Source organism: Galeopterus variegatus, unplaced genomic scaffold (assembly GCF_000696425.1).
Source record: "Galeopterus variegatus unplaced genomic scaffold, G_variegatus-3.0.2 Scaffold1615, whole genome shotgun sequence".
Taxonomy (NCBI): Eukaryota; Metazoa; Chordata; class Mammalia; order Dermoptera; family Cynocephalidae; genus Galeopterus; species Galeopterus variegatus.
Genome location: NW_007727726.1, coordinates 312,161 through 323,666, shown reverse-complemented (window position 1 = coordinate 323,666; position 11,506 = coordinate 312,161). Strand labels below are relative to the sequence as shown.

Sequence of the window (11,506 nt, the reverse complement as noted above, 5' to 3'; positions counted from 1 at the left end):
GCCCCCGCGTCAAACCGCCCCCCTCCAGCTCCGCCCCTGGCCCCACCCCTCGCCCACCCCTGCCCCGCTCCGCCTCGGCCCTGCCCACGTGCCTCTCGCTGACCAATCATCCCCAAGGATGCGAGTCACGTGGAGCAAAGAGCGCGTGAACGCAGGGGCGGTAAACTGCGCTGACACGTGACGTTAGTAGTGCATCTTCCTATCTCCTGTGAGCCCGCGCCTGGGGGTGCTCCAGCGCCGCCTGCCGTCTGGAGGCTCTTCTCCGCTTCCCACGCGTTGCTATGCATTTTTCAGGTTTCTAGGAGTCTGGAGGACCACCCACATGCTTTCTATGGTCTTGTTTTCCACTTTACTTTGTACTTTCTACTTATATCTGCACATAACTATTTATTATCTTCCTTCTCTTTCCCTACTGAAATCCTCATTAAGAAAAAGGCATCATTGCGGGTCAGCCTGTGGCTCACTCGGGAGAGTGTGGTGCTGGTAATACCAAGGCCCCGGTTCGGATCCCTATATAGGGATGGCGAGTTAGCTCACTGGGTGAGCGAGATGCTGACAATACCAAGTCAAGGATTAAGATCCCCTTACTAGTCATCTTTAAAAAAAGAAAAGAAAAAGGCATCATTGGATTCTCCGATACCTAGCACTTATGTAAAAATAATTGTACAAGTGGAGTTTAGTATGGGCTAGACACTCTTCTAAGTGCTTTGTGTTTATTAACGAATTTAGTACACCAGTCTTTGATATAGGTGTTGTTATTCTTGTTATACACATGCGGAAAGTGTGATACAGAGAGATTAGTTTGTGCACAATGTCCAAGGTCAGGTGGTAAGTGCCTTGTCTGTATTCGAATTCAGGCAGCTTGTTACTAGTGTAGATGTTCTGGACCTGAAGATGAAGTATCAGAGAGATTGGACAAGGGTCATAAAGAATAATTACGATTTGTAACAATATATATGCTAGTAATATTGATTTGATCAACATATATCAATGTTGAATCCAAAAAATATGTATAATCAATTTTGATTCAATAAAATAAATTTTTAAAAAATCGTTGCTATTAAAAGTGAAAGATTTGAAAAAAAAAATGAAATATCAATTGGGGAAGTGAAAAGTCCAGTAAAGTGTAGGGGTGATAGGAGCTTAATGAAGCTTTAGGTGTAGGATAGGTGCAGATCTTGCACCTTGAAAACAGATTAAGATTTACCTTTTAAAGGCAGTGGGGAGCTGTATAAAGATTTAAAAAGAAGAGACATAGATTTGTGTTTTAGAAAGTTCATTCTGGCTACAGAAGAGAACAGTTGCTGTTGGAAGAATCTTGGTAGTTTGGACTAGGGTAGTGACTTGAAGATGAAGAGAGACCATTCTGAGAGATAATTAGGAAGTAGGGAGACTCAACAGGACCTGGTGAGGGATTGCAGAATGAGGGAGACAGAAGTGTTAGGGATGGTTTCTGGGTTTCTGTCCTAGGCGGCCACTTGGCAGGAGTGATATTCATTGAGATAGGAGATGCTGGAGGAGGAGCAAGGTTTTGGGAAGAGAAGACAAAGAGTTTATATTTTGGAGACATTGCATTTGAAATATCTGGAAGATATTTCAAGTAATTATGTTGAGTAATGTCTGGACATCTGGTCTGGTTATCCAGACTCTGGTTTGAGCTGTAGAATGGGAGTTGCTGGCATAAAAAAAAGGTAATTGAGGGGCCGGCCTGTGGCTCACTCGGTAGAGTACGGTGCTGATAACACCAAGGCCACGGGTTCGGATCCCATATAGGGATGGCCGGTTCGCTCACTGGCTGAGCGTGGTGCTGACAACACCAAGTCGAGGGTTAAGATCCCCTTACCGGTCATCTTTAAAAAAAAAAAAAAAATGGTAATTGAAGCTATAGAGGTGAATGAAATCGTCTTAGGGAAAAGGAAGAGATTGAGAAGAGGATCCAGAGCTGAGCCCTGAGGGTAGAGAAGCAATAGCCAAGGAGATGGGAGGAAAAGCAAAGGAGTATGATGGGAGGAAAAGCAAAAGAGTATAATATTACAAAAGCTTTGGGAAAGGAATGTTTCAAGGAGCAGTCAGTGTCAGTTGCTGCCAAGAAGTCAGGCAACATACGAACTTACAAGAGCCCACTAAATTTTGTGGCCATGGAGACCCTTGGTGACTTTAGTGAGTGCAAGTTCAGAGAAGCAGAAGGGGCAGTGACAGGTAAGAGAATGGAGACTGCCAGTGAGGACCAGGTCCTCAAGGAGAGGATTTGGTTACCATTTATTGAACATCTCTGTGTGCACAGTATGGAGTCCTGTATTGGGAAAAGTCCATGTTCTTAAGGGATTGTGGCCTAACCAGGGATATAAATCCTAGTCTCATGAAGTGAAAAAAATGCAAACCATTTTTTGTTTCACTTTTTAAGTTGTAGTTGATATCTTTCAAGTGATTTAATGAAGCCAGGTGTCTTAGTCCATTTGGGCTGCTATAACAAAATACCTTAGACTGGGGAATTTATAAACAACAGAAATTTATTGCTCACAGTTCTGTAGGCTGGGAAGTTCAAGATTAAGGCACCAGCATATTTGGTGTCTGGTGGGAGCCTGTTCTCCATAGATGGTACCTTCTATGTGGCCTCACATGGTGGAAGAGAAAAGGGGCAAACAAGCTCCCTCAGGCCTCTTTTATAAGGGCACTAATCCTATTCATGAAAACTCTGCCGTCATAACTTAGTCACGTCCCAGAGCCCCACCTGTTAATGCCAACACGTTGGAGATTAGATTTCAACATATGAATTTTGGAGGAACACAAACATTTGGATCATAATACCAAGTATCTGAGAATCATTCTCGATTCTTTTCCCACACCTATTCCTACCTCATCTCTTATTCCAACCAGTCCTTGGATGTTATGTATCCACTCCTAACTCTCTCCCCACTCTGTCTTCATTGCTACTGCTTTGTTCAAGCCCTTTTGGTATCCTGTGTAGTCCAGTCCAAGTATCTCAGAATTGGTCTCCTGATTTGTCTGAATATGTCCAATTCATGGTGCTGTCAGTGATCTTTCAAAAATGCAAATCTCTTGGGGCAGGCCCGTGGCTCACTCGGGAGAGAGTGGTGCTGATAACACCAAGGCCACGGGTTCTGATCCCTTGTAGGGATGGCCAGTTAGCTCACTGGGTGAGCATGGGGCTGACAACACCAAGTCAAGGGTTAAGATCCCCTTACCAGTCATCTTTAAAAAATAAAAAATGCAAGTCTCACCAGTTTCTCTATCACTGAACAAATAGAGTGTTTCTGTGCATCAGATACTGGAACTGTAATCATCAAAAAGACAAATAGTCCCACCTTCATGGAACTTATATTGGGAAGCATTCATAAGTAATTATGCATCTTATTTCCTTTAAAATCCTTCAGTGGCTTCCCATTGCCTTTCTGTTGCTAGTTTAAAAAGCTCTTTGTCATCTGGGCCAACCATTTGTCTCGCTTTATTTCCCTGAATTCCTTCTGCTCCAGTAACACCAGCTTCTTCTCTTGACTTCTGGAAAGTTCATAGGGGAAAAGTCCTTTATGCCACCACTATACCTTGCATATAGCTATTTTAAAGCACCAATTATACCATAATGGAATTATTACTCTATATGCTACTAAACTGTTAGCTTATGAAGGTCAGTGGAGTCTTCCTCTTTATACCGAAGGTTGGTACAGAGCAGCAAATAAATTCTTGGATTCTTTTTGATTGATTGGAACAAAAACATATCACAATAATTCAGTTCCCAGGGGAAGGAGGTTTTACTGAGTTTATCAAGAAAGAGTTCCTGGAGACAGAATAGATCACATAGACGTACTTCCTGTAGACTTCCTAGGTCACAATGGACAACTCAACTTTTCTCCAATCTACTTCATTGAAGTTTTATGTTAACAAGTGAGATTGCACAAAGATATTTCTACCTTCTTTAACACTGTAACTTTTCAGTTCAAACTGGCATTGATTTTGTTACCTGAAACCAAATAGTTTAACAGAATTTTAAATGTTTGGCATTTAAAAACTTATAATGTATATTGATTTAAGTGTCCTGAGTTCTGACAAGAAACAGTCATAACTAGGGAGTATCATTTCATTGTAATCTTACTTCTCCTACATTCAATCTCACCTAAAACAGATTAATAAAATTTTGTTTCCAACAAGAGGTAGTTGAACTTGGCAATATATTTTTTAAAATTGATAACGGAATCAAGAGAATCTGATTCAGATATATAGAGCTTGGCATTAGCGATTTATGCTTCATAAGAAATGTACACAACAGCATTGTATTAAAATGCTCCATACATCCCTCAAGGACCAAAGATTTAGGGCTTTTAGTGCTGGCAATAAAGTATATATGCTCAAAACTAATGAAAGATAACAAAAGAAATACAACCTAATGTTACTGATGAGTGCTATTTATCTTTTTGTGCTTTCCAAAAGTATAATGCTCCTAACATTTGATTAGTTATTTTTCAAGTATTATTCATCAATCCACTTTTATCTATTGAAAGCAAAGGAATATTTTTTAGAGATATCTTATGTGTTTCTCTGGTGGTATTTTTAGAACGCTCCTGGTAATTAGTACCTCCGAAGGTTATACTTTTTTAAAAACAGTTTTTATAGCTTTACTGAGGAATAACTGTTATACTATATCTGTACATGGTTAAAGTATACAATTTGAACCACGTATGGGCACGACACTGAGGGTTGCGATCCGTTGCTGGTCACGAAAAAAGACAAAAAGGGAAAAAAAATAAAAATAAAAAAATAATTTAAGCTAAGTGTGCTTGTTACTTGAAAGATTACTTCAGTATAAAAAGAACCACACTTCAAATTAAATAAACATGTTTTTATTTCTCTCATAACTTTTAAAATGTGAACTTTCTGTAATTCACAGTCTTTATTTCCAGGTGACTTCTTCATCGGGTCTCAATTCTCTGTGTGGAGAGAAAAAAGGAAATAAAGGAAGAAGTGTAAATAAAACTTTATGAAGGGATAAAAGGGAAAGTCAGAAGAATATGGATTCACTATTTTATATTGTATAAATTGACCCATTCAATAATTTTTACATTAGACTCATTCATTCTATTCTCCCATGATTTTAAACTTTTACCATATCTTCATTTTTCCAGATTAAAAGCTGTTTATCTTTATATAATTTATTATCTCTCAATGACTTCATTTAATGTTTCCTATATCCTTTCCGGCTCATTTTTTTTTTTTCCTTTTTGTCTTTTTTCATGACCGGCAACGGATCGCAACCCTCAGTGTCGCGCCCGTACCGGACCGGGACCGGCAACGGGATCGCAACCCTCGGTGTTGCACCCTCACCTCGCTCAGCCAGTGAGCAGCCGGTCTGTATGTGGGATCCGAACCCTCAGCTGGAGCGCCGCCGCACTCCCAAGCGGCGCACTGTAGCAGTGCGCCACCAGGCTGGCCCTTTCCAGCTCATTTTATCTTTCTTGAAATCCCTGACTTGTGAACCACCTCTACATACTAACTGTGGATGCTGCTCAATTCTCTTGGCCCTTGAGCTTCCTCCAACCCAGCGATATACCTGCTGGCACATATCCTGTGTCTTGCTAACTGGAACTTTCTGCTGCCAAAGCAGCCATCTCTAGAGACACCATGGTACCAGGCAACTGCCAATTGCTATCACTCAAACACTAAAGCTCTCACGTAGAGTTGCCGAGAACACAGCACTAAGCCACTATTACTATTTATTTCAGTTACATCATGGCATAAATAAGATAGTATACTATATCATATGTAAAAGCTGTATAAAGAGTAGGCTTTGGTCAGCTGGTTAAAACTCTGTTTCCATATTAAAATGTACTTGGAATTTTAAAAAATGAGACTTTCAAAGATCTAAAATGGCCTGTTTATAAACTGAAGACTGTTTACATTACAGAGGTAACTGTACAGTTTTATCTAAGGATTAAATAACAAACAAGACTAAAAAACAGTATTACTTGAATCTAAGTCTTCAGGGGGAAAAATTACTCCTTCTGTTTATCTTTGGAACATAGGATTTTAAAGAAGAATATTCCCCAAACATAGCCAATTGCTGGTTTTAAAAATGCACAAACTAACCTTTTATATAACATGCTCTTGTTCCGGAAAGCAGTTAGCTTTTCATCATTCTTTTTGTCTAGATAACATCCTAAGACAAATCCCATAGGGACAAGGACATGAACCCAGTGGTCGCGAACAATCTGAAGTAATTTCACCATGATTCTAAAAAAAAAAAAAAATTACCAGAAATATAACTGCCTTTGAAATATTTTTTAAATTGCATCTGGAACAGGAAAATAGCTGTGACTGTAAGAGATAGATATTAAAAGTATAGTGAGTATAGTGAGCCTCTTTAAATTTGCTTGGTATCATAATGTAGTATAGTACTTAAAATCAACTTGATGAAGATTACCTTTTTTTTTTTTTTGGGGGGGGGCAGTACAGGGAAAGAACCCTAGACCTTGTTATGAGCACTGTGCTCTAACCAACTACTTGATGATTATATAGACGACATGATTAGTATAAAAATTACACTGCATAAAAGTCTATTTGTTAAGTTTTATTTCTAGCTTTACCAATATTTTGATATGAAATAGAGCAGAGAAATGGAGAGAATACTGTATAAAAAATTCTACCTGCAAAAGGTACCTTCCTTTTGCAGAACTTTTACATGTGTAAAATATTTTCAGAACCTCTCAAATTGCAAGAACTAATTTAATAATACTATTTTGCCAGAAGTGGATTATTTAGGCAAAGCTATTATGACTTTAAAAATTTATTTAAAGCTCTAATTATTGAAAACTAATTTGAGAGGAAATTTTAAAATACAAGAGAAATTTTAAAAACAACCATATTGAATAATGTCCTAGAAGATCTGAATATCAATTAAATGACTCTATAAAAGATAAAGGGAGAAGGAAACTTACTTTTATAGAATTACTACTAGGCACCAGGGCCATCTTATATTTCTATATATGTATAATGTGGAATAACTATTATCATCCTCATTTTACACATAAGAATTCAAGTTCGGATTCACTCTAAAGCTCTGGCTCCTTGTATTATATCACACTGCCTCTCCAGGAGACCCCTTCCTGAATTGATATTTATGGTACTTCAGAGCCTTTAAGTTCTAAGAGTTTCCAAAAGGCAGAGGAGGAGGAGGTGAAGGAGGAATAGAGATATTAGTCACCATGTGAAATATAACAAATTTGCATTATTTCAATAAAAATATAGTTGAATTGCCAATTTTCTGTAAAAATTTGTACATACAGATAAAATCAAAATACACCCGTGTGCACATGAATTTAAATGAATAAATCACATACATGGCTGAGAAGGCATATGACAACACCCTAAAAAAGAGAAGCAACACTTCACTGCTAACAAAAGTGCTTGGCAGTAAGCTGTGCTAGGATTATGTAGACTGAATTCCTGCCTCTCCTTCTGACACTGGTTCGCATACTTATACAATTCTCTTTATTTCTCATACTTTAATCAAGCACTCATATCCAAAGTCACTGGGTTAAACAACCTAAATGTCCACTGACAGACGACTGGATAAGGAAAATGTGGTATATATACACAATGGAATACTACTCAGTCATAAGAAAAGGAAACTCTACCATTTGCAGCAACATGGATGAATTTAGAGAAAATTATGTTAAGCAAAATAATCCAGACACAGAAAGAGAAATACTACATGTCCTCACTCATAAGTGGGTGCTAAAAAAGGAAAGAAAGAAAAGCTCACAATAATATGTTGGTCTTTCAGGAGATAACAAATCTGTAGTTACTAGAGATGAGGTGGGGGAGAGGGATAAGGGGGCTAAGTAAGGGGCATAAAGAATATTACAATTTGTAATAATCAATATGCTAATACTATTTAGTTGATCAACACATTGTAAAGCTAGGTGACTATGCCAATTGTTGGGTTACAGCAATAGCTATGCTAAAGCCAAAACATTTCATTATTTTAGTTAATACTAAGTTTCCATTTGTATTGTCAGGGCTAGGGCTCAGACCCTTCAAACCCATTGTACAGACTGGGTCACCAGACCCCTCACACGCAGGTCCATACGAGGTAACTAGGAAAGTCCCAGGAGCTGTTGGCAGATGACATGAGCTCAGCAATGGCAGCAGCAGCTTACAGCGGCGGCAGCCTTTCAGAGGGTCCCGAGGGCACTGACAGCAACAGCCTCTGGCATCAGTAGTAGTGGTGGTGGTGGCCTCCCAGGGGCACACAAGGGAGGGCAGAGCCCTGTGGATCAGAGCCACTCATCCTTTATACTTAAGTCCATAACGCAGGATACCGGGTGCCCATGCACTTCTATATCAGACAATAACCTAGGAACACTTGGGTGCACGTGCATGTTTACATCAAATGCTTGGCAAGATTCTGAACATCTGAGGGGCCCTGACCATTTTTCCTTCATTTTCCCTACACACATGTTGTAGACAGGTGATGGTAGTCAACACTATACCCCCAAAATATGTATAATCAAGTCAATTATGCTTCAATAAAAACAAAAACAAAACAAAGTCACTGGGTTAAAAAATGGCTATGAAGTTAAAAGTTGCACAATTACCATATACTGTATTTCATAAAGTGTAATACTACACCAAGCAGGTTCTGGTCTGAATATCACTGATCTAGAAAATTATGTGAGTAAATGATGAGATATTTAAATAGATAATTTACAACTCAGTCATCAGTTAGTTTTAAGTCTACTAAGTTTACTGTCTACAGCTGGAGTTCTCAAACTTTACTGCACATTAAAATCATCTGGGGAGCCTTTTTCAAATTAGGGACTTCTTTGTCTTACTTCCAGGGTGAGGCTGGAAAGATCTGTAGCTGATTTTGATGCAAAATGTTCTTGGATGTATAAATCTAAGTGTAAACAATCTTTATTTCCTAGAAGATAGTGGTTCTCTTAGCGTTTTACCTTCATTAAGTAACATTACTTGCATTTAGATCTTTAAGTACTTTCTGTGATACTGACCAAGTGCCTACAAAGTTAGCGCCTGATTCTGTTATAAACTTGTACCAGTTAGGTATGGAGATAACAATGAGTGCTTTAAATAAGATAATGTAACTTTGAAAGCACTAAATTGCACAATGTGAGACAATAAAGGTCTGTGTTCATGTGACCTTCTGTGTGCAAGTTCAGTGAACTCGGTGGTCATCTACTCTGCCAGCTCTCCTTCTTAGAATCCTAGAATTTCTTGAGATGTCAATTCTACCCTTAGCACAGTTGACTGTTAGACATCATTTTGTATTTAACCACCACCAAGAAAGTACTTGCTGATTCCCAGCTCAAGATGGTTTTAAATAAGCCCATGGACACCTGAGGGCTATGATCCATTACTGTTGGCATTCTTCCATCAGAGCCAGAAGCTAAGGAATTGGTTTTGTCTGGTTCTACTCAGCAGAAGAGATGAAACTTGGCATTCTTCCATCAGAGCCAGAAGCTAAGGAATTGGTTTTGTCTGGTTCTACTCAGCAGCAGCAGAAGAGATGAAATAAGCCCCTGTGGCTCTTGCTGCACATAGGCTCTTACAGCAACTCCAGAAATAAAGACAGTGGGACTGATAAATAAAAGGATTTTGAGCAATCAGAATCCAGAGTTGGACTCAAACACCATGAAGAAACCATGATTCCACCCCTGCGAGGTAAATGATAAATTTGAGTCCCAGAGACTTTCCATATTACAATTTTACAACCTATATTTAATGGACTTTGGAAGCAGTGCACGGAAAATAATTTGTATGTTTTAGTGTGAGTGGATGACTAGGGAGGACAAAGACTTATGGGCATAAGTGAGCTACAATGATTCCCTGGAGAATGGATAGGAGGGGGAGGGTAGATGGACTCTTGGCCATGGACCCAAGACCCTAAGAAAGATTTATCTGAGAGGCAAAGGGCAGTGAGGCTCGGGGCCACGCTCCACTGAGGCAAGCCTAGGTTTTGGGTAAAAGAATATTAGGAGGAGAAAAGGACCAACTGCTTTATTTAGGGAGTGACATCCACAAGGGTGTCCATGAGAGTGCTGTACATATTATTAGTGTCTTTATATGAAGACCCTTAAAAAATTTTTTGCTTTTACTTCAGAACTGGGAGTAGCTGTGGTATTCCTGAAAAACAAATTGGGTTTTATCATATGTACTCAAGGAATCATGTACTGACCATCTATCCTTTGATACCAAAATCACCCAATTTTTTTGTCCACCTCTAGCAAGCACTGAATCTTAAAGCACTGTCAGGCATGTTTCTTACTGCTTTTCCTAATTGCCAACTCATGTAATCCTCACAATAACACTGTACATGTGTTAACTAATGACCCCAGTGCAGTAGGCATATCTTTTTCAGATGAGGAAATCTAGGGAAAACTGTAGTGGAGTAACTTGCCTAAGGTCACAGATGCAGTAAGTGGAAGAGCTGGGATTAGTCCCAGGCAGTCTGGATCCTTGGTCCAAGCTCCTTACTTGTGCTTTACTGTCTCCAAACATTTATATTAACCTCACTTTTTAGCTTAGCTTTTTATTTTTTAGCTTATTTTTCCTAATATTTTTCCTTCAACCCAATTTCCACTTCTAAAAAGAAAACTATCTGGTGTGTATTTTATTTTTGTAAGTCACTCCGAATTCACGTAGGAAACATGTAGATAGATATTTGAGAAAATATGCATTCTACTGTCTAATTGGTTCCCACGGCACTTTATATGTATTGTTCAAAAAGTGTCGATTTTAGCCTATGAAAAACAGTGCTGGATGCATAGAGGAATCAAACTCCAGGTCTGGAACTCCTTGAAGTCTTAATGACACACACACGTTGGAAACCAAGCACAAACTTAAATATTACGTTTTTAAGGTTCAGTGTATGTTTGGAATGCTCAGCTCAAGAGGGTTTGAAATTTAGAAGACAGTGAGGTGAGCGAGGTGAGAGAGATCGCTGAGAATTGGATGACAGTGAGATGCTGGGGAAGCATCAGGCCAGGCGTGGGATTCGGGTCAAGATTTCACGGTTTCCAGTGATGACAGCCTCAGAGTGCCCTTTCCAAAAGCTGCCAGGCTGGAAACCCGAGCCCAGTCATTCACCCGAAGAAAACCCCATTTCTCTTTACTTTTCACATCACCTCTGCTTGGAAGCCACAGGGAGGCCCAGACCACCCCTCCCAATACACCACCGCCGAGGGCTTTCCCAGAACCGACCCCCAGCCTGCACGACCGTGATCGTCGGCACCGCGGCCGCCCTGGGTCCCCCAGACCCACCTGCGGCCCCGGTGCCAAGAACGACCCCACGACCAAGGGCAACGGCAAGCTCAGCCACCCGCGCCGGCGGAAGCTGCGACCTCGGGAGCCGCCATTCGCCGCGCCCGCAAGGAGGAGAGGGGTGGCGCCGGTACATCACACCTCTTCTTCCTCCTACTGTTTGACGTTTCTCATACCTTTCCTGTAGCTTTCAAACATTACCAATAATTTCTGT

The 11,506-nt window shown here is 39.9% G+C and overlaps 1 protein-coding gene across 1 annotated transcript; it reads right to left on the bottom strand.

Annotated features, from left to right (window-relative positions):
• Window positions 1-4,840: 4,840 nt before the first annotated feature.
• NDUFB1 (NADH dehydrogenase (ubiquinone) 1 beta subcomplex, 1, 7kDa) lies at window positions 4,841-11,506 on the bottom strand. Its single transcript, XM_008577990.1, has 3 exons — window positions 11,289-11,506; window positions 6,100-6,243; window positions 4,841-4,943 (listed from the first exon to the last, which is right to left on the bottom strand). The coding sequence occupies exons 1-3, from the start codon at window positions 11,426-11,428 to the stop codon at window positions 4,907-4,909; spliced, it is 321 nt and encodes a 106-aa protein (XP_008576212.1). The 5' UTR covers window positions 11,429-11,506; the 3' UTR covers window positions 4,841-4,906.

Coding starts and splice junctions, on each gene's coding strand:
- NDUFB1 (XM_008577990.1), bottom strand. CDS start 11,428: ATGTACCGGCGCCACCCCTCTCCTCCTTGCGGGCGCGGCGAATGGCGG. Junction 6,244..11,288: donor GGCACCGGGGCCGCAGGTGG/GTCTGGGGGACC, acceptor TTTTTTTTTTAG/AATCATGGTGAAATTACTTC. Junction 4,944..6,099: donor AAGAGCATGTTATATAAAAG/GTTAGTTTGTGC, acceptor CTCTCCACACAG/AGAATTGAGACCCGATGAAG.